The sequence below is a fragment of the Muntiacus reevesi genome, chromosome 1 (assembly GCF_963930625.1).
Source record: "Muntiacus reevesi chromosome 1, mMunRee1.1, whole genome shotgun sequence".
In the NCBI taxonomy this organism is placed as follows: Eukaryota; Metazoa; Chordata; class Mammalia; order Artiodactyla; family Cervidae; genus Muntiacus; species Muntiacus reevesi.
The window spans coordinates 19,921,314-19,941,867 of record NC_089249.1 but is presented as its reverse complement, the minus strand read 5'-3'; the positions used below and the strand labels follow the sequence as shown (position 1 = coordinate 19,941,867).

At 47.3% G+C, this 20,554-nt stretch overlaps 1 protein-coding gene across 4 annotated transcripts; it reads left to right on the top strand.

Annotated features, from left to right (window-relative positions):
• Positions 1-2,825: 2,825 nt before the first annotated feature.
• LOC136159269 (apolipoprotein L3-like) lies at positions 2,826-20,250 on the top strand. 4 transcript variants are annotated; one of them, XM_065921291.1, is made up of 5 exons: positions 2,826-2,913; positions 10,583-10,623; positions 10,805-10,912; positions 12,702-12,822; positions 15,465-20,250. In XM_065921291.1, the coding sequence occupies exons 3-5, from the start codon at positions 10,882-10,884 to the stop codon at positions 16,333-16,335; spliced, it is 1,023 nt and encodes a 340-aa protein (XP_065777363.1). In that variant the 5' UTR covers positions 2,826-2,913; positions 10,583-10,623; positions 10,805-10,881; the 3' UTR covers positions 16,336-20,250. The 4 variants fall into 4 exon arrangements, with proteins under 4 accessions (XP_065777363.1, XP_065777373.1, XP_065777381.1 ...); XM_065921301.1 differs by lacking the exon at positions 10,583-10,623 and having other exon boundaries at positions 2,834-2,913; XM_065921309.1 differs by lacking the exons at positions 2,826-2,913; positions 10,583-10,623 and adding an exon at positions 2,941-3,077.
• The last annotated feature ends 304 nt before the right edge of the window (positions 20,251-20,554 follow it).

Below are 20,554 nucleotides of genomic sequence, written 5' to 3'. Positions count from 1 at the left end.
GCCCCCTGGCTGCGGGCCACACCTGTAGGCATTGTTGACTTTGTTACTGTCAAAGTCATGGCCAGCAAGTGGCAGAGCTGACTGCACACCACCTGGCACACAGCCTCCAGTGGCTGGATCCCAGGGCTTGGACCTAATTGAACAGGGGTGTCGTGAGCCTGTGGAGGTCCTGGCTTACATGAAAGCTGGTTCTTCTCGGCAAACTGTGTTGCCTGCGCAGAGTGTCTAACAGTTGGTTACACTTGGATGCTGGGTTACACCCAGTCTGGGCCCAGCCTCCTCATCAATGACAACTGTTGATGAGAGACTCGTCCTGTCACAGCGATGCTCCCAAGCCACTTGTGGCCCTTGCGTGCCATCCTGCACCTGGCCCCACACTCTTGGCTTCCCCTGATTCACTCCTTAGGTTCCTAAGTATGTCGAAGTCCCTCTTGAATTTAAACTACCTGTTTAAAGAAACACTCTTTCTCTAATTACCTAGAGTAATGCTACCGAAGCCCCGATGTCCACTGTCACCTTTGTTAGAAATGCGTGGGGACAGAGATGCCAGCAGGTAAGATCCCTTCAGGGCCCAGGTTCTGTGTTTCTCTGCAAGTCTGCTGGCCACCTCCCGCCCCCTTCCTGGCGTCCCTCCACCCCACTTTCCCTGCACCAGGAGAAGTCCGTCAGCAGAGCATAAGCCCGATCCAGGGCCTTGGCCTTTCTCCAGGACTCCGTGCTGGCTGGGGTGGCATGTGGTCAGCGGCCAGCTCTCCTCTTCTAGATCAAGGCCCTGGAGCTCGAGAGCAATCTGTACCGCATGGGCCAGAGCAAGGTCTTCTTTGGGAGCCGTGCTAGCCCACCTGGAGGAGGAGAGGGACCTGAAGATCACAGACGCCATCATCGGCTTCCAGGCCTGATGCAGGGGCTACCACCCCGGGGAAGTGAGTCCCCGGGACGCCCACCACCAGCTCAGGGCCCCCAGCTGGCCTGTGATGGAGGCACTGAGGAAGGGGGGCCTGGGCGCCCTCACGCAGGCAGGTGTCCCCCGGGGAGGCCACGTGACTTCCCCCCCGCCCCGGCTTCCTGGATTTCTGCCTGAGGTTTAAAGTGAGCAGGCGGGAGGGGTGACTGTGCTCCGATTTTCCCTGCAGGAAAAACCCCTGCCTCCCGCTGTTCCTCCCTGTGTCCCTTCTGTAGGGGTGACACCCAGAGCCGGCTGTCCCCAGAGGACCCCGAGCCCGGGGCGGAGGCGCCCTGGAGTCCCGGCGGCCCCTGTGGGGGAGGGGCGGACCTGCGCAGGTCGGGGGGCGGGGCGGCTGCCTGTGAGCCCCTGACTCCTCTGTGTCTGGGCTCTGGGGCGTCTGCCCTGGCCTGAGCCCTGAGTCCTGGGAACAGGGTGTCAAATGAATATTTGCAGGACGTGAGCTGCTGACACTCTCCCACCAAACACACGTCCCTGAGTTGCTGGAACAAAGCGCCCACCTCTCCCCTCCTCTAAGCACCCTTACCTGCAAAACACAGCAGATACATAACAGTTGGCTTTAAGACCAAACTATGGTTGGCTCTCCTCATGGATAACCTTCTGTCCCTCCCTCAATCCTGGATGGTGGGGACCATAATGGCCCAGGGACACTTCCTGGGGTGAAGCAGCCCTGGAGGAAGGGTAGGCAGTCCTCAATGGGGCATCCAGGTCCACTGCAGTCACTTCTGCCTGAGGCATCCCAGGAAGTTCACCAGCAGTCCAGTTGCAGGACTCTCAGACTGTGGGAACTTGATTCTCCATTTCTTCATCCGTGAAACGGAGCCCACACTCCTAGAGTTGGTGTGAGAGTTCAACAGGAAAGGCGTGGACCTTGCGAGCTCAGTGCCTGGCACACGCTCAGCCCCCCGTCCACAGAGGCTCTTTGCTCAGGAACCAAACAGGGGCAGGGCCAGCTCTCCGTTGTAGACTTCTCTGAGTTGCCAGGACACTGGTTTTCTGATAAAAGTCCTTCATTTGGAGAGAAAAATATCTGTTGTCAGGTGGCTAGAAGCCAAGCTAGAAAAGAGCAGCGTGCTCTCAGCCCTTCCCACGAACTTCTGCATCCACCTAATGGCAGTGACCCCCAAGGCCAGCCCTCCTCATGGGGACTAAATGCAATAGTTCCATCCCTGCCAGCAGGGCTAAGTCTAGAGGGATCTGATCAAAAGGGATGGGGGGAAGGGCATGGGAAGAATGGCTGAGGGGTGGCCTTAGGCCCCTCTTCCAGGTACCATGGGGGCAAAACAGGAAACAGTGGACTCTACAGGCGAGGTCATGGAGGGCTTCTCAGAGGAGGTGATGCCAGATTTGGGCTTTGCAGAAAGCATTTCCCCATGGTTGTATGCAGCAGGTGTCCTTCACAGAAGAACCTAGAAGTGTGAGTGAATCCTAGAAGCCACCTGACGTGGTCCTCAGCAACAGAGTATGACCAGTATGCACTGAGCAACTGGTCTGCTCTAGGACTGCACCGCATGCTGGAGGCATGAAGGTGAATGAGGCAGGCAGGCTGGAGAGTGTGGGGTTGGAGGGGTGAGAAGATGGAAGTGGGGGGTGGGGGGGCTGTGATTTGCCAAAGGACTTACAGTGTGTGGGGTGACCGGTCTCCCTTCATGGAGCCTGAGATGGAGTGGACTGTGTCAAGAAGGTTGTGGAATGTCAGGACTGGGCTTCTTTCTCTAAGGGGGTCAGATGGAGGTGGAAATAGTCCCAGGGCGGGGCCTGGTGGGCAGGGTGTTTGTTTGACTTGAACCACTCAGAAGTGAGGGTTTTGCTTTCACTTTTGCTTCCCAGAGCATATCTGGGCCCAGAAGGTGTGCGAGGTCATTGCAGAGACACACAGCCAGCGGCTGCATCTGCATAGCTGAGAACATCTGGATCTTGTTCACACTCAGCCAGAGGAAGACGCCTGGGTAGGCAGGGGGGAGGGACACTGCCAATCTCCCCGTCCTCTGGATGAATGTCTGAAAAAGATGATGTCACTACTTGACAGAAGAAGGGAACTGGAAGTTCAGAGACGTGAGGCCATGGCCGAGGCAATAGGTGAAGCAGGGGCAGAGCCTGGATGTGGAGGCAGGTGTGTCTGAGAGCTTCCTCCCAGCCGAGGGCCCCTGAACAGAGAAGAGGGAGGGTGGCACCCATCCCGGTGGGCTCAGCTCAGGACACGGACCCCTGAGACGTGAGCGGTGAGCCCAGGAGGAAGGTGGGTGTTGGGGGTGCTCAGTACTTTAGGAAACTGGAGGAAGCAGAGTGGGTAGAGGAGGTCAGGGGAGTCAGAGCCTCCCTCCTATGACCTGGCCTCCTTGAAGCTGCCCCCAGGGAGCTAGGCTGGGGCTGATGGGGGAAAGGGGATTTCTTTTCAGTTACAAGGAATCAAGGTTTGTTGAAAAACCCTGCCTCTGAGTGGAGGCTCAGTGCCAGGCCCTGGGGGAGACTGCGGCCTGGAGAGAGACATGAAACCAAGCGGGGAGTCGAAGGGCGTTGGCTTCCTGTGTTCGCCGGGCCCTCTGCTCAGGATGTGGGTGATGGGTGGTCCTGTGTGGGGAAGATGGCTCTGCTGCAAGAAGTGAGAAGGGCTCACTGCACAAGGTCCACATGCAAACCCGGTGTGGCAATATTAAGATAAAAAGCCAAACTCTACAGACATCAGTATAACAGGAGGGGCATGAGCTTAGATATATGTTTTTTACCAGCAGAGACAACCTAGAAATATTTGTTATTGAAACCACGTTCCCACCCGTCCTTCGTACCCATGTCCAAAGGCCTGGTCTTGGCCTCCTCTCTGCCCACAGAGAGCTGTGTGACCCTGGGCAACCTACCTCCTGGGAAATTGGTTGTTCTATTCTCTTACTAAGGTTTTAAAAGCTGATTTCCATTTTCCCTGTGGGTGCAGATGTTTTTTCTGACCTGGCTGGTTTACGGGATCATTGGCAATTATAATTTCCAAGAGTCCATTAGGTCAGAATTTCCTTTACATCTTGTGGAATGTGTGTATTTAGAAAGGTTTCCTCAAATCAGTGTTACTGTTAATGCTTCCTTCAGTCCCTTCAGTTTTTTCTCTCTGGTTTACACTGGATCCTTTTGAATGATTGACTGATTAGGACCTTAAGTTTCTTCTCCACCTCTTCTCCATTCTCTTTCTCTTTCTCCCCCTTCTACCCTCCCTCCCTCTCTAACTTTCACAGGGGACCTGGGCTTGTGCTTCATCGAGAAGCTGGTTGTTTCATGTCCCCAGAAGGGGTCCCAGCCCTCATATTTTGGCCAGGCTGTGCCCAGGAGGGCGGAGGGTGCCCAGAGGTCCTGGACAGAAGGAGCAGCAGAGAACAGACAGGGCCCCTGATGATGTGGGTAGGGTTCTCAGACCTGGAGGAACTGAACAAAAAGAGAACCATGACCAGGAATGTGTGACCTTCAAGAGGAGCTGGAGAAGAACTGGGAGAAGGTGGCAGAGGGAGGCTAGGAACTGGGCCTCCAGGGACAAGTAACCCATCACATAGTGAGGCCAGTGGGGAAACACATTTCATGGGGAGGGACAACCTGTGCCAAGTGAGGTGTCAGTCTCCTGCAGCAGGCCCTGTGGAGACAGAGAGTGTGAGGAAGACAGGAGCTGGGGCAGTCAGGAGGGTCTGGGTGCTGGGCTAGGGACTTTCTTAACGCCCCTTTCCCTTCCCAGGGAGCATGGCTGCAGGCACATGAGGGAGATGGTTGGGGAGAATCTGCTGCCCATGAGGAGGGGAGGGATGCATGACTGGCCACGCACCTGGGCAGGGACAGGCTTCTCCGGGGTCCTCCCCTCTCCCACCAACGGCCTTCCAGACAAGGACCAATCAGAACTAACAGAGGAGAATGCCCTGGACAGAATCAAGCAGAGGAAGCGCTGACCAAGTCCACACCCAGCTGAGGCCCCAGATAAGGGTCAGGACCAGGCCAAGAATGGGAGGGATAACGCAAGGATGAGTCCAGTGTTCGACGCATTTACAATTGTTTGTCATCATCCAGGAGCCGCCCCTTCTGCCTGATCCCTCCTTTCTGACTTGACTCTCTTCTCATGTTTCATGATTTCAATAGGCTGACCTGGCTCCTCGGGTCTTTCACCTTCTGGGCAGAAAAGGAGGCAGGGGGCCAGCCAGCTCTCCTCTTCCATCCTCTTGGAAGAGGGCCTGCTTTTGTGAATTCTCTCCCATCCACATGACAATGCCACCAGCCTTCGCCACCAGGCACACCCCCTAAAAACAAGCTGATGGTCACTCTTCTGAGGGAGAGCTCTGGGCATCACAGAGGAAGGGGTAGAAAGAAAGATTCTAGGAGTGGAGCTTAGGTAAGGGGATTTGGGGGGAGCTCTAAGGAAATGGGGTTGCTCTAGATTGGGTGCTGCAGAGAATGGGGGGCAGCACTACCATGGGGTCTCAGTAACTCCATCAGTGGAGAGGGGAGACCAGAGCGAGGATAAGGTGTAATGGGTAAAGAAGGAGCAGTCATGCTTTTCAGCCAAGGGAGGGGGCGAGGTGAGGGTGAGGGCGCAGTGATGGGTGTTTGCTGGCTCCTCACTCCTGCTCTCAGGGTGACCCTGTGTGAGGCTGGAGTTCTGTGAGAGCCTTTACATCCAACAGAAGAGTATCACCCTGTTGTGACACCAGGTCAACCTCGGGATATCAGGGGTTCTTTCTTTCTCAATCTTTTATAAACATTCGTGTAAATAAACAGAGAGGAATATACCCATAGACATCAAGACTCCTCTTATTATTAAATTCAATTAACACAGAATATTTCCATCACATTCACTCTTCTTTGCACCATAGAGACAAAAGAAAGGCACCAGCTCAGGTGTGTCCAGCTCTTCGCAGCCTCATGGATGCAGCCCTCCCAGCTCCTCTGTCCATGGGCTTCCCAGCAAGAGTCCTGGAGTGGGCGACCATTTCTTCCTCCAGGGGATCCTCCCTGCCCAGGGATCTATCCCATCTCTCTTTCGCCTTGCGTCCCCTGCATAACCACTAGCATTCTTTTTAACTTTTCTCTCTCTCTTTTTGACCACACTTTTCTAAAGTCCTCTCATTTGAATATTATCATGAACTCATGGCCTTTCACAAACTCAGCCTGTGTCAATGAAACATATTCATAGCAATCATTATCTTTTATTATTATTATTATTATTATTATTATTATATGTGGATGCCCCCTTATGACCGCTTCTCTGATCATCTTCAAGAGCATCCTTGCCTTTGCAGGAGCAGAGATGCCGGCCTGTGGGATTCACCTCCACAGTAAGGAGTCTTCCTTCCTTTGAGGGGACGGAAGCCCTTGGGTACACATGTCGGTGGGCAAGATGCTGCTGGACAATATCTGTTTACAGTCCACTCATGCTTTTCAGTCAAGCATGTTCACTCTCATTATTCTGGTTTAGCTCTGTTTTCATGCCTACTTTACTAGAGAACTAGGTTATTTTGGAGGGCTCCAAAATCACTGCAGATGATGATTGCAGCCATGAAATTAAAGGATGTTTATTCCTTGGAAGGAAAGTTATGACCAACCTGGATAGCATATTAAAAAGCAGAGACATTACTTTACCAACAGAGGTCCATCTAGGCAAGGCTATGGTTTTTCCGCTGGTCATGTATGGACATAGAATTGGATGGGAAGAAAGCTGAGCACCGAAAAATTGATGCTTTTGGACTGTGGTGTTGGAGAAGACTCTTGAGAGTCCCTTGGACTGCAAGGAGATCCAACCAGTCCATCCTAGAGGAGATCAGTCCTGGGTGTTCATTGGAAGGACTGACGCTGAAGCTGAAACTCCAGTACTTTGGCCACCTCTTGCGAAGTGTTGACTCATTGGAAAAGATCCTGATGCTGGAAGGGATTGGGGGCAGGAGGAGAAGGGGATGACAGAGGATGAGATGGCTGGGTGGCATCACTGACTCGATGGACATGAGTTTGAGTAAACTCCAGGAGTTTGTGATGGACAGGGAGGCCTGGCATGCTGGGATTCGTGGGTCGCAAAGAGTCTGACACAACTGAGCGACTGAACTGACTGAATGAGTTTCATCAACACAAACATGTCTCCTACACTGACAGTTGTCACAGCAGGAGTCACACACTTCCTGTTGGCATTTAATTCAGCTGCTTCCATCACCTTTAAGGTGGTGGCACTAGAAACCACCCCAATCTTGGAGATTATTGACTACTATAAAAAGTGACATCTGTTGTCTTAGAAGTAAAACAATACAGTCCTAAGTGCATATGGTTAAGACAGATCAATTTGTAGAGGGTTCTGCTCATTCCTTCCAAGGAAAAGCTTCTTCTTTAGATAGTTAATCAATCTCTTTAAATGATATTACTACATTTCGAGGTAGAATAGTGTGAGAATGTGTGCGCAGTAGACAGGAACCTGGATTTGGATTCTGGCTCTAGCACTAGCTGGGTGCTTAGAGGAAATTACTTAACCTCTCTGAGTGTCAGTTTCCTTTCTTATAGGATCATTGTGAGAACTAAAAGGAAGTGAATTCATACCAAGCAATTGGGAAGGTGGCTGGTGCAAAGTGGGAAGTCATCAACCACAATCACTAATAAGTAGTACATTTTGCATTTTGCTTTTTCTTGACTTAAATTTGATACTATTTATTTATTTTTATTAGGAAAAAAGGATTTCATTTATTTCTATACTTTCTATTATACCTGTCCCCTTCTTCTTCTTATATCATTATTCCACTAATTGTATATCCTCTGTTAGGAAGCTTTGCACTTGTAAGCACTTTATTTACACCTTTGCTTCCTATGCTCTCGACTGGACCTACTATTTCTTGATTCCCAGCTTTGTAAACTGAGATATTAATCCTCCTCCTCCCTTCAGTGCTTTGGCTCCCAAGTTCTAGATGTATATTTCGATTTTTAAATTAACAAGTACATTTTCTTCACATATTTAAATACTCTGTTTCATTTAAAAAGATAAAGGTTATTCTATAATGACTATAAATGAAATAAAACTAAGATATTTGAATCACTATATTATACATCTGTGAGTTGTATCATATTATATATGCTAATATTACTTCAGTTTTAAAACAGTCTCCAAAGGACTTGGACATAGATATATTTACCTTAGAATTTTTTTAAAAAATCACACAAAAGAGTTTACATTTTTTGTGATATTGCAATACATTTTTTAAGAGCTAACATGTACCATATAGCTGCACATGCTTCTCAGCTGTTCAGTTCAGTTCAATAACTCAGTCGTGTCTGACTCTGCGACCCCATGAACTGCAGCACACTAGGAGTCCCTGTCCATCACCAACTCCCGGAGCCTACCCAAACTCATGCCCATTGAGTCAGTGATGCCACCCAACCTTCTCATCCTCTGTCATCCCCTTCTCCTCCTGTGCTTTAGTTTTTCCTGATGTTTCTCACTGTCCTCATCTTCACCCCTTGCACTGTTTCTCTTCAACATTTCCTCCTTTTCTTTCCAACTGTGCCTCATGTGATATCGAGTCCCTTGTCCCCACAGACTCTGGATTTCTTATCCCATTCTGGACTGGTTTCTCTCTAGGTCTGCTGCACGTCCAGCTGGGATCCTTGGATTCCCTTCCCACTGGGTTGATGTTCCTGATTCCTTGATCCCACGTCTGTCTCTCTCGTGGGTGTCCTTACCTTCCTCCATAATTAAACAAAGACATAATCTATTTTTTTTCCTGCATCTCATTGTCAAGTAACCTTCTAAAAGTCTGGTGAAGAGTGAAGGCTGCTGTGAATACGGGATGGGATGTGGGGTTGGTCAGCTTGTCCCCTGCTCTCCCCTCAGACTTCCTTTCATCTTGCTCCCTCTCTGAGGCTCTGCCGAGAAGATAATTCTTCTCTCCTGTGAACAAACTCCCTGTTTCTCTCCCTCTACTGCACTCCTCTTTATTCACCTATCACTTTTCCGTTCAGTGAGTCTTCAAATATTTGTTAAAGACTCTGGTCTCCTATTGCTCGCATGCTTGTTTTTATTAGCAGCAGAGGGAGGAGAGGCAAGCCTTGGGTTCTTGACCCAGTGAGTGGGGTGGAACCAGTGTACCAAGGGCAAGACTTTTGAACTTAGGTAAGTCAGGTAACATCTATGTGTCAGCTTCCTTATTTGTAAAAGAGGATACAATGGTACACATCTCAAAAGCTAATGGAATAACATATGGGGAACCATTGGTAAAGTTTCAGAAGTGACACCAATGCAGAGCAATGATCACAAACACAAGGTGCTCTTATCAGTGAAAGTGAAAGTTGCCCAGTCATGTCTGACTCTTTGTGATCCCTTGGATTACATAGTACATGGAGTTCTCCAGTTCAGAAGACTGGAGTGGGTAGCCTTTCCCTTCCCCAGGGGATCTTCCCAACCCAGGAATTGAACCCACATCTCCTGATTTGCAGGTGGATTCTGTACCCATTAAGCCACAAGGGAATCCCAAGTGAAGATGTTTCCACTCGATTTTGAACCGAGCACTTTTGTGTGTTAGGTGAACGTGATAAGCACTACACTATGGAAACCATGCAGTCTTATCAGTAGAGGGTATTATACCAATATATACCTTTGCCATCATTTCAGTCAAGTCTCAGGAGGAGTAGCTGACAGATGCTCTTTTGCTTTCTTAAAAGTTGTAGCTAAATGTCATCAACACTAACTTTCCTTCCTCATCTCCCATGGCAAGACAATCACATGCAGAACCAAAATAAATTATTTAATGATAAAGATATGATCTTTTTTTTAAAGAAAGATCACTGAGAATGCATATATCTGAAAGGATGAACACCCTCATATATTATAAGTGTGAACATAAATTGCTACAGGTTCTTTGCATAGCATTTGTCTCTAGGTATGGAAATTTGTTACTTGTTGATGCCATCTGATCTTAATTCTACTTCTAGATATAGCTTAAGGATACAGTCTCAGATGTAGCTGAAGTTTTATACAAGGTGAATATTCTTTGCACTATTATTTACATAAAGGATTAGAAACTACATCAAGTCCAATATTCAGGAGGGGAAAGCAAGGAGGAAAGAACACCTGCAGGTGTTCTCAGCCACTCAGAGCAGGGAGACAGGAATTGGGGCAGGGCTGGTGGGATTCCAGGTCCTTGTGGGAAAAAAGGCTCTTGCAGAAGCAAGGAGGACCTGGGCTGTGGGAGCTGTATCACCAGGAACTTTATCAAGGAGAGACTTGAGCACAGGGAGCTCATCATTTTGGAACGAAAAGAGTCATTTACCAATTAACATATATCCACAAATAAATATTTTTGTATATTAGAGGGAGTAGAGCATAGTCATCACAAATGTTTGGTTTGCATCAGAAAGACTCGGGTTCCAGTCCAGACTTTGGCACCAGCATGAACACTTGGACTGAGCTAAGTTTATGTGAGCTTCAGGAGCCTGCATATCAAGGACTCTGTATCAATATTATCATTAATATTAGTTATTACCAATTTGAAAACACAGGTGTCCCAACCTCACTTCATTTCCAGAGTATCACCTCCTATATGTTCTTCTAGTCTCTGGTTTGATCGTTCCTGTGACTTCACAGATGTCTGTCTCCTGTCTGATAAACTTCTCCTTCTGCCCCAACAGGAGAGCAGGACTCTGACATGGCTTGGCAGGAGCTGTAGGAGGTAAATGACTTTGCTGAACTAACAACCAGTGAACCCAGGAGACAGAGAACCACACTGGGCTAAGTCCCTGGAGGCACTGGTGGCCATCCAAGGGGAACCTGCCAGATAACTTGTGCCTCGCTGCTCCCTACAGCCCCTGCACCCTCACAGTGGAGCTCACAGTCTGTTTTCTCTTCCTCAGGGGTGAGGTCACACCTGCTTCCAGCCTGACGCAGACAAGGAGTTGAAGGGAGGACTCTGAGAGCCCCTGCTTCCACCATGAGCTCAGAAAACTTTGGAAACTGCTCAGGTAGTCAGCTGCCTCTTCTCTGGAAAGTTCCTACTTGTGCCCCAGAATTGAGGGTGGTGTTTCCAGGCTGGGTTAAACTCCAGAGGAATCAAGAACCACGAAGAGGATGGATAGGCATCCTTGAGCTTCCAAGAGAGACCAGGAGATTCCCCTCACCCTAGGATCTGCCCACATCCTCCTTGGCCCCCTCCTCAGGATCCATGATCAAGTTGCTGACTTTCTGCCTCTCCCATCATCCAGCAAGTGACTCAGAACAGAGGCCAGGAGAGCACACACAGAGAATGGACAGCAGATGCTAGTCCCCAAGGCAAGGCAGGCCTGGGAGAGGAGGTCCTCCAGCATCACTGGAGCTTCTCCTGCTCTCTCTCTCTTGGCTCTAGCCTCCTGCTGCTCCCAGAACCTGAGGTATCACCACAGAAGCTGTTTCCTCCAGCTCTTGCCCAGCCACCAGCCCAGCCAGTCTGTGAAGGTCAGTGGACCCTGAACTGAACCCCAGTGTGGCCTTTCCCACCTCCCACCTAGAGGGGAGAGGCGATGGGGATCACATCTGGCTCCACCCCTCCTCCACCTGGTTGATCCCCTCCCCTGCCCATCCTAGAGTCTGTGGTCCAAAGCAGGAATCCTCTCACATGGTAGTTTTACTCAATGGCGTGTGGTCTTAAAGTCTTTTTTAAAATTAGGTAACACGAGTTTGTAATGTCTTCCAAGTTTCATGTGTACAACATTATATTTCTACTTCTATATACACTACTGCATGCTCACCACCAAAAGTGAGTTGCAAAGAATCCCCATTGTGTGCTATAGAGTAGAATGAACAAACCACAGGAGTTTTAAATGTAAGGAGGATTCAATGTTATGTACAACAAATGTCTGATACTTGACCTTGGATTCAACCTCAGAGCTTTCGGGTCTGTGGCCTTCGGCTGTCCATTCTCCTGTCTGAGTTTCACTCAGTTTCCCTCAGTTTCACTGAGTTCCTCTTCTGTGAAATAAGAACAATGCCTCTTTGTGTGGATTTACTAAGAAACACATTTTATATCAAGTCCCAGCCCACACACATATATATAGCCTGGCCACCAATATCTTACCTACAATTCCATAACCTCCAGATCTCTGAAATCACACAGGGATTTTGATAACTCTTTGAGGATAATTACCCTGCAGTGATCTGAGGCTATTTATAGTCACTACATTCTTTATCGCATTTAACGTGAGTATTCAATTGTTTCACTGCCCGAACAAGAAAGGATTCATTTATAAGGTGCTCCAAGTCTATTCTAGAAGTGATAAATAACAAATCACTATTGCTCTTTCTTCTCTTTGTGTGTGTGTGTGTGTTCAATTGCTCAATCATGTCCATCTCTGCAACCACATGGACTGCAGCCTGCCAGCCTCCTCTATCCATGGGATTCTCCAAACAAGAATATTCGAGTGGCTTGCCATGCCCCCCTTCAAGGGTTCTTCCTGACACAGGAATCAAACCACATCTCTTACATCTCCCGCATTGGTGGACAGGTTCCTTACCAGTAGAACTCCTTGGGAATCCCACATAGGACCTCATTTCACCTAACCTTCTTACAAGCCCCATCTTCAAAAAGGTCACCAGGTGGTTAACTCTTCAACAAAAATTGGGGGGTGGGGGGACAGTCCATCCATAACCCTAGGTGATCTCACCAAGAGCACCGCAGGTGACTGCTGCTAGCAAGATGAATTTTAACTACTTTATACTCAATAACGTTTATGTTCCACCACAAATTCTTCTAATCTTATTCCCTTGTCTTTCATCTAGATATTGAGATCTTTTTGGAGGAGGTCGTTGAATGTCTCTGGGACAAGCTGAGCAGAGAGCAACTAGGACTCCTACTGAAGAAACTCCTGAAGAGACTTAAGACTGAGGACAGATTGTCCAGGTAACCTGCACAGGTGCCCCAAGAAGGTCACCCATGTCCCCCAGCACCAGGCTAGCTTCCTCCTGGCAGGCACACCTCCTCCAGGAAGGACCCTATTGTTGGGGTCAAGGGTGTCCCTTCTCAAGATCTCATCAGGAATGTTTCCTCCATGTCATTTGCTGACAGTGCATCATCTGAGGTTGAGAAGAATGAAACCTGCAAGGAAGGGGCAGGTTATGTGACCTTGGACAAGTTACTGAACTACTCTTTGCTTTAGTTTCTTCATCTTTTCGTTTTTATTATGAGGACACTGAGATCATGTATGTAAAGTGCTTCCCATAATGCTTGACACAGAGTAAGTACTCAGTCAATACAAACACTTCAAAAATTGTTGGGAAGAGACAGGGGTTAAGGGTCTTCTTTCTGGTGATGAGAACCAAGTTAGAAAATCCTCACACCACCATTTGTGTCCTGGGCTTCTGCCTGCAGTCTTTCTATTCCCCATGTTAGGAACTGTACCAACCCTGCAGGATTCTGCTGGCCCATAAGGCAGAGAGGCTAGAGAGGAACTGGAGGAGCCTGTGGGATCCTGGATCTAGCCCTGCCCAATTCCTGGGCCTGTGGGTTTAAGACTTTAAATCTCAGATCTGCCCTGTGTCCAGTGGAAATAGCAATTCAATCTGATAGATTATGGTGATGGCCTCAGAGTGAACTGCAGGGTCACAGGTGGGGAAGCAAGTGTAATCATCTCTTCCAAAGGACCAGAGAGGCCTGGACCAGGGTCAGACCCAGGGATCAGGGTGAAGCAGAGGATCCAGTTTGGAAGACTTGTATGGAGGCTTGGGCAGCAGGACCAGGACTAGAGTGAGGAGAGCGGGCCTTAAGGACACAAAACTGAGAGGACTGACCCTAGCAGAGGTCCCCTGAGTGGGAGGGGGGATATTTCTTCCCTCCCTGATGGGATCCCCTCATGCTGGGCTAGAGGGCCCTGGGTGACCATGTCTGTACACTCTGCCTGGGACCTGTCTACTCACACCATCCAGGACCCTCTTCTAAGATACGTGAGTCCCCCTAACAGTGGAAGGCCATGCTCAGGGAGCCCTCCAGGCTCACAGTGAGTGGATGCGACTGTGTGTCATTTGAGGGATTCTGAGGAGCCTCACGCATCCCCACCCAAGAGGAAACGCTTCCTCCACCAGCTGTGCAAGTGCAGGTCTCCTCAGGCTCAGCCGTTCAGATGGGTGTTTTCTCAAGTCCCTTGAATCTTTAGAGGTTCCACAAAGTTGCACATGGCCTGGGCTGCAGGCGGGTGGAGCTGTCACCAGGTAAATTGTGAGTTAGATATGTGACCCCTGAGCCATTGAGGGTGCTGGGTGATGTTTCCGTGAGGTGAGCTGGAGAGTCCAAGGGAAACCAGGGCTCATAGCACATCTCCTGCTTTCCTGTCAGCTGGGGCAGTGGGTGGACCCAGTGACCTTCTGCTGAGAAGGATAAGGGCACAATGCTTAGAAAACAGCAGATGGCAGGCCAAATGATTATAAGGTGCCTTTGAGCTCTGACTTTTGGGGTTTAAAAAATTCTAAGTCATAGAGACAGCCAATCTGCAAAGCTTAAGGGCACAGTGCCCAGGACTGCCCTTACTTTGACTTCAGTGGCAAATTTAGGGGATCCTCAAAACAACTCTCAGGTTCAAGAATTCCCTACAGAATGGACAGGACTCACTGAAAGTTTCATGATCCCAGCTACAGTTTACTACAGGGAAGAAGAAAAGTTCCCACCAGCCACAGAGCAGAGTCTGGGCAGGTTTCACAGTCGAAGCTTCCATTGTCCTCAGGACACGTTACTGACCTGCATTCGGTGTGTGAAAAGATGCACGGAGTACTGCCATCAGGGACTCTGACCTTGCTTAAAAGTCAGATTACCCTGACCTGTCATCTCCAGCCCCTCCTGGAAGTCACACTCATGCCCTAGTGTCCAGCTCTACCAGATGCAGAACTGACACACACCATGAGAACCACAGACCTTGGGTCACTCGTCAGCTTGTCAGACTGACCAATAGCCAAAGGCCCAGACAGGCAAGGACATGCCTATCAGTCGGAATTCTACGGGCTTAGGGACACTTCCCATTAGCCAAGGGCAAAGAGCAGGGAGCCTTGTCACTACACACCGAGGCCCTCAAATGAAGGTTTTCTCCTCCAGTGCTACGTGTCTTTGTTTATCTGTGGAGTTCCCACTCCAAAAACTCTTTCGAAGTAATGGTGTTGACCCACCTGTGAGATGTCTTCACCACATACCTTTTCTCTGGCTGAGCCATATGGCCGGGGGATCCTCATTCCCCAACCAGGGATTGAGTCAAGGCCAGCAGTGGGAGTGCAGAGTTGTAACCTCTGGACAACCTGGGAATTCTCTCAAATATCTCTCTTAAGTTTGCCAGTATCCTAATGTGAGTTTTGTTTACCTATTCCAAGTTTAGCTATGTCAAGATGGAGCATCTATAAAGTAAGAAACATGTTTAAGGTTGAAAGAGAACATTTTACATTTATAAAATTCTTTTCTAATTGATTGATAGCAACATATCTGTATTTATGCAGAATAGATATTATGCAGCCAATTTTACAGGCAAGCAAACTGCCTTTCTAATATCTTGACCTTCATTGTTACAGGAAAGACGCGAATGAACTATGCAAATATATGAAGGATTTGAAAAGATCCTTGGTTGAGGAGGACCAGGAAAGACTCACCAAAGAGGAACTGGACAGGAGGAGGTTTCTGAAAAAGTTTCCTCAGGTGAAACGGCAGCTGGAGGAGTTCATATGCAAGTTCCACGAGCTCGCAGACAAGGTTGACAAAGTGCATAAGGATTGTACCATCTCCAATGTGATGACCCATAGCACTGGTGCTGTGTCTAGTATTCTGACCATTGTTGGCCTGGCTCTGGCACCCGTGACAGCGGGGGCCAGTGTGGCACTCTTGGCCACTGGGATAGGGCTGGGAGCAGCAGCTGCTGTGACCGGTGTGTCCACCAGTATCATCGAACATGTGAAGAGGTCATCAGCAGAAACCGAAGCCAGTCATATGTTGTCAAGTGTCGTCAAGAAATGGAAGGTTCTCCTAGAGGTACTCAAGAGCAACCCCCACATTGTTGAGACAACAGAGGAAATCACAGAAATTGTACGATGCGTTGAAATGAAAATCTGTACCATGGAGACAGGCAAAGACAACTCTGGCTCTGCAGCCAGTGCATACAATTACATGAGCGCTGGGAGGATCTCAGGCCCAGCCATCGAGCAGATACAGGCAGGTTTCAAAGCCACAGCTTCAACAATAACCAAAGGAGCCCGGATCATGGGTTTGGCCACTGCTGGGGTCTTCCTTCTGGTGGATGTGGCCTTCCTGGTGAGGGAGTCAAAGCACTTGCACGATGGTGCCAAGACAGTAACAGCTAAAAGTCTGAGAAAGCAGGCACGGGATTCTGAGAAGAAGTTGGAGGAGCTTACCCAGATCTATGAGAGTCTGCAGGAGGCCGTGATTTAGCCATTCCCAGAGCAGTGTAGGGTCCAGGGACACATATGGCTGAGTAGTATTCCATGATATGTATAAGTGTACCACATTTGCTTTATTCATTAATCTCTCAACAGACATTTACGTTAATATAATATCTTGGCCATTATGGATACTACTGCTATGAACATCAGGGTACACGTATCTTTTCAAATTAGAGCTTTATTTTTTTCTAGATATATGCCCAGAACTAGGATTGCTAAATCATGTGGTAGCTCTATTTTTAATTGTTTAAGAAAACTCCATGTAGTCTTCTATGGCGGCTGCAATTTACATTCCCACCAACAGTGGAGGAGGGTTCCCTTTTGTCCACAGCCTCAGAGCATTGTAGATGTAAATGATGGCCCCTCTGATTGCTGTAGGGGAGATAACTTATTGTAGTTTGACTTGCATTTCTCTAATAGTGATATTGAGTATGTTTTCATGTCCCTGTGTCCATCTGTACATCTGCATGGAAAATTGTCTATGTAGATATTCAGGCAGTGACTCTTGATGACAATAATGTTGCTGATGTTGGTGACAGCAATGGTGATGATAGCACAGTGGGGGGAACAGGTGACAAGTCGCTAGGTGCTCTTGGGGTCCAGAGTGACTGAGAGACCGGGGACATCTCCATGAAAGTCCAAATGTGGTGTAGGAACAGAGGTTGATTTAAAAAAGAAAGAAAGAAAGAAGGATGAACCAACGAGGCAGAAACAGGTCAAGGAACTTTTCAGTGTGTGAGGAGATGAAAGCCTGGCGCCAAGAAACATGACTCTCTGACCCTCGGTTTCTTCTTCAGCTGGGGGTGAGGCTGGCGAAGATATTTCAGGTTGCTCTGGTTCTCCCCACCTTGTGTTCTCTAGATTCTGGTCCAGTAAATATGAGCTGTTTCAGTGACGCTTTCTTGCATTGATTGATGGGTTCACCTGGCCTCCAGATGTCTGACTTCCTTCCCCATGAGCCTGTCTCCCACGATCTCAGGGAGCAAGTCCTCCATGGCTCCTCCTGCCTGCCTGCTGGGCTCCCATCCAATCATTTCCCTAAGCCTCTGGAGCCCTGCAGTCCCCATGGGATGCCCGGGGGAGCCCATGTCATCTGTCTTGGGCAGAGCATGTGGATACTCCTCCAGCCCCATGGACAAGGATGGAGACAGGGCACCCAAGGGTGACTGAGAGCAGAGGGCTTTTGTGCAGTGTGAGAGAGGGTCAGCTTTAAACAGAGGGGCAGAGATAGACAGGACACATCTCACCCAGGCTGCCTTCACATATAACTAGGACTGCTGCAAGATCTTCCATTGTGTTTACTTTGGGGCGCTGCCTTGCCTTACCTGTCTATTCCCCACATGGGGCTAGAATGACTCTCTCCCAGAAAATTGCAGAAGAAGGTAAATTTCAAAACTCATTCTATTAGGCCATCATCACATTAATACCAAAACCAGACAAAGATGGAATAAAAAAAAAAAAAAAACTACAAGCTAATATCACTGATGAACATAGATGCAAAAATCCTTAACAAAATTCTAGCAAACAGAATCCAACAGCATATTAAAAAGATCATACATCTGACCAAGTGGGCTTTATCCCAGGAATGCAAGGATTCTTTAATATCCAAAAATCAATCAACGTAATACACCACATTAACACACTGAAAGATAAAAACCATATGATTATCTCAGAAGATGCAGAAAAAGCCTTTGACAAAATTCAACATCCATTTATGATAAAAACTCTCCAGAAAGAAGGAATACAAGGAACATACCTCAACATAATAAAAAGCTATATAGGACAAACCCACAGCAAATATTATCCTCAGTGGTGAAACATTGAAAGCATTTCCCCTAAAGTCAGAAACAAGGTAAGGGTGCCCACTCTCACCACTACTATTCAACATAGTTTTGGAAGTTTTGGCCACAGCAATCAGAGCAGAAAAAGAAATCAAAGGAATCCAGATAGGAAAAGAAGAAGTAAAACTCTCACTCTTTGCAGATGATATGATCCTCTACATAGAAAACCCTAAAGACTCTACCAGAAAATTACTAGAGCTAATCAATGAATATAGTAAAGTTGCAGGCTGTAAAATTAACACAGAGAAATCCCTTGCATTCCTATACACTAACAATGAGAAAACAGAAAGAGAAATTAAGGAAATAATACCATTCGCCATTGCAACAAAAAGAATAAAACACTTAGGAATAAATCTACCTAAAGAAACAAAAGACCTATACATAGAAAACTATAAAACACTGATGAAAGAAATCAAAGAGGACACAAATAGATGGAGAAATATACCATGTTCATGGATTGGAAGAATCAATATAGTGAAAATGAGTATACTACCCAAAGCAATCTATAGATTCAATGCATAGCCTATCAAGCTACCAACAGTATTTTTCAGAGAACTAGAACAAATAACTTTATAGTTTGTATGGAAATTTAAAAAACCTCTAATAGCCAAAGCAATCTTGAGAAACAAGAATGGAACCGGAGGAATCAACCTGCCTGACTTCAGACTCTACTACAAAGCCACAGTCATCAAGATAGTATGGTTCTGGCACAAAGACAGAAATATAGATCAATGGAACAAAATAGAAAGCCCAGAGATTAATCCACCTACCTATGGACCCCTTATCTTCAACAAAGGAGGCAAGAATATACAATGGAAAAAAGACAACCTCGTTAACAAGTGGTGCTGGGAAAACTGGTCAACCACTTTTAAAAGAATGAAACTAGAACACTTTCTAACACCACACACAAAAAATAAACTCAAAATGGATTAAAGATCTAAATGTAAGACCAGAAACTATAAAACTCCTAGAGGAGAACATAGGCAAAACACTCTCTGACATAAATCACAGCAAGATGCTCTATGACCCACCTCACAGAATATTGGAAATAAAAGCAAAACCAAACAAATGGGACCTAATTAAACCTAAAAGCTTTTGCACAACAAGGAAACTATTATCAAGGTGAAAAGACACCCTTCAGAATGGGAGAAAATAATAGCAAATGAAGCAACAGACAAAGGATTAATCTCAAAAATACACAAGCAACTCCTGAAGCTCAATTCCAGAAAAATAAATGACCCAATCAAAAAATGAGCCAAAGAACTATACAGACATTTCTCCAAAGAAGACATACAGATGGCTAACAAACACATGAAAAGATGCTCAACATCACTCATTATTAGAGAAATGCAAATCAAAACCACAGTGAAGTACCATTACACGCCAGTCAGGATGATTGACATCCAAAAGTCTACAAGCAATAAATGCTGGGGAGGGTGTGGAGAAAAGGGAACCCTCTTACTCTGTTGGTGGGAATGCAAACTAGTACAACCACTATGGAGAACAGTGTGGAGATTCTTTTAAAAACTGAAAATAGAACTGTCATATGAACCAGCAATCCCACTCCTGGGTATACACAATGAGGAAACCAGAACTGAGACAGACATGTGTACCCCAATGTTCATCGCAGCACTGTTTATAATAGCCAGGACATGGAAGCAACCTAGATGCCCATCAGCAGACAAACGGAGAAGAAAGCTGTGGTACATATGCACAATGGAATATTACTCAGCCATTAAAAAGAACGCATTTGAATCAGTTCTAATGAGGTGGATGAAACTGGAGCCCATTATACAGAGCGAAGTAAGTCAGAAATAAAAACACCAATACAGTATATTAACGCATATATGCGGAATTTTAAAAGATGGTAACAATAACTCTATATGTACAACAGAAAAAGAGTCACAGATGCATAGAAGGGACTTTGGACTCTTTGGGAGAAGGCAAGGTGGGGATGATCTGAGAGAATAGCATTGAAACATATACATTATCAATTGCAAAACAGATCGCCAGTCCAGGTTTGAGGCATGAGACAAGTGCTCAGGGCTGGGGCACTGGGATGACCCAGAGGGATGGGATGGGGAGGGAGGTGGGAGGGGGGGTTCAGGATGCGGAACACATGTAAATTCATGGCTGATTCATATCAATGTCTGGCAAAAACCACTACACTATTGTAAAGTAATTAACCTCCAACTAATACAAATAAATGAAAAAAAAAAAAAATCTATCTTAGCCCTTCCTGCTTCCCCTCCTCCACAGCTGCCCATGATTCTGAGTACAGGCACTCAAAACCTCCCTGCAGCCTAGCCTGCTGGAGCCTCTGGTTCCCCAAGGGCAGAGCTGGGTTCCAGGCTTACTTCATCCCCA

Coding starts and splice junctions, on each gene's coding strand:
- LOC136159269 (XM_065921291.1), top strand. CDS start 10,882: ATGAGCTCAGAAAACTTTGGAAACTGCTCAG. Junction 10,913..12,701: donor AAACTTTGGAAACTGCTCAG/GTAGTCAGCTGC, acceptor TCTTTCATCTAG/ATATTGAGATCTTTTTGGAG. Junction 12,823..15,464: donor ACTGAGGACAGATTGTCCAG/GTAACCTGCACA, acceptor TCATTGTTACAG/GAAAGACGCGAATGAACTAT.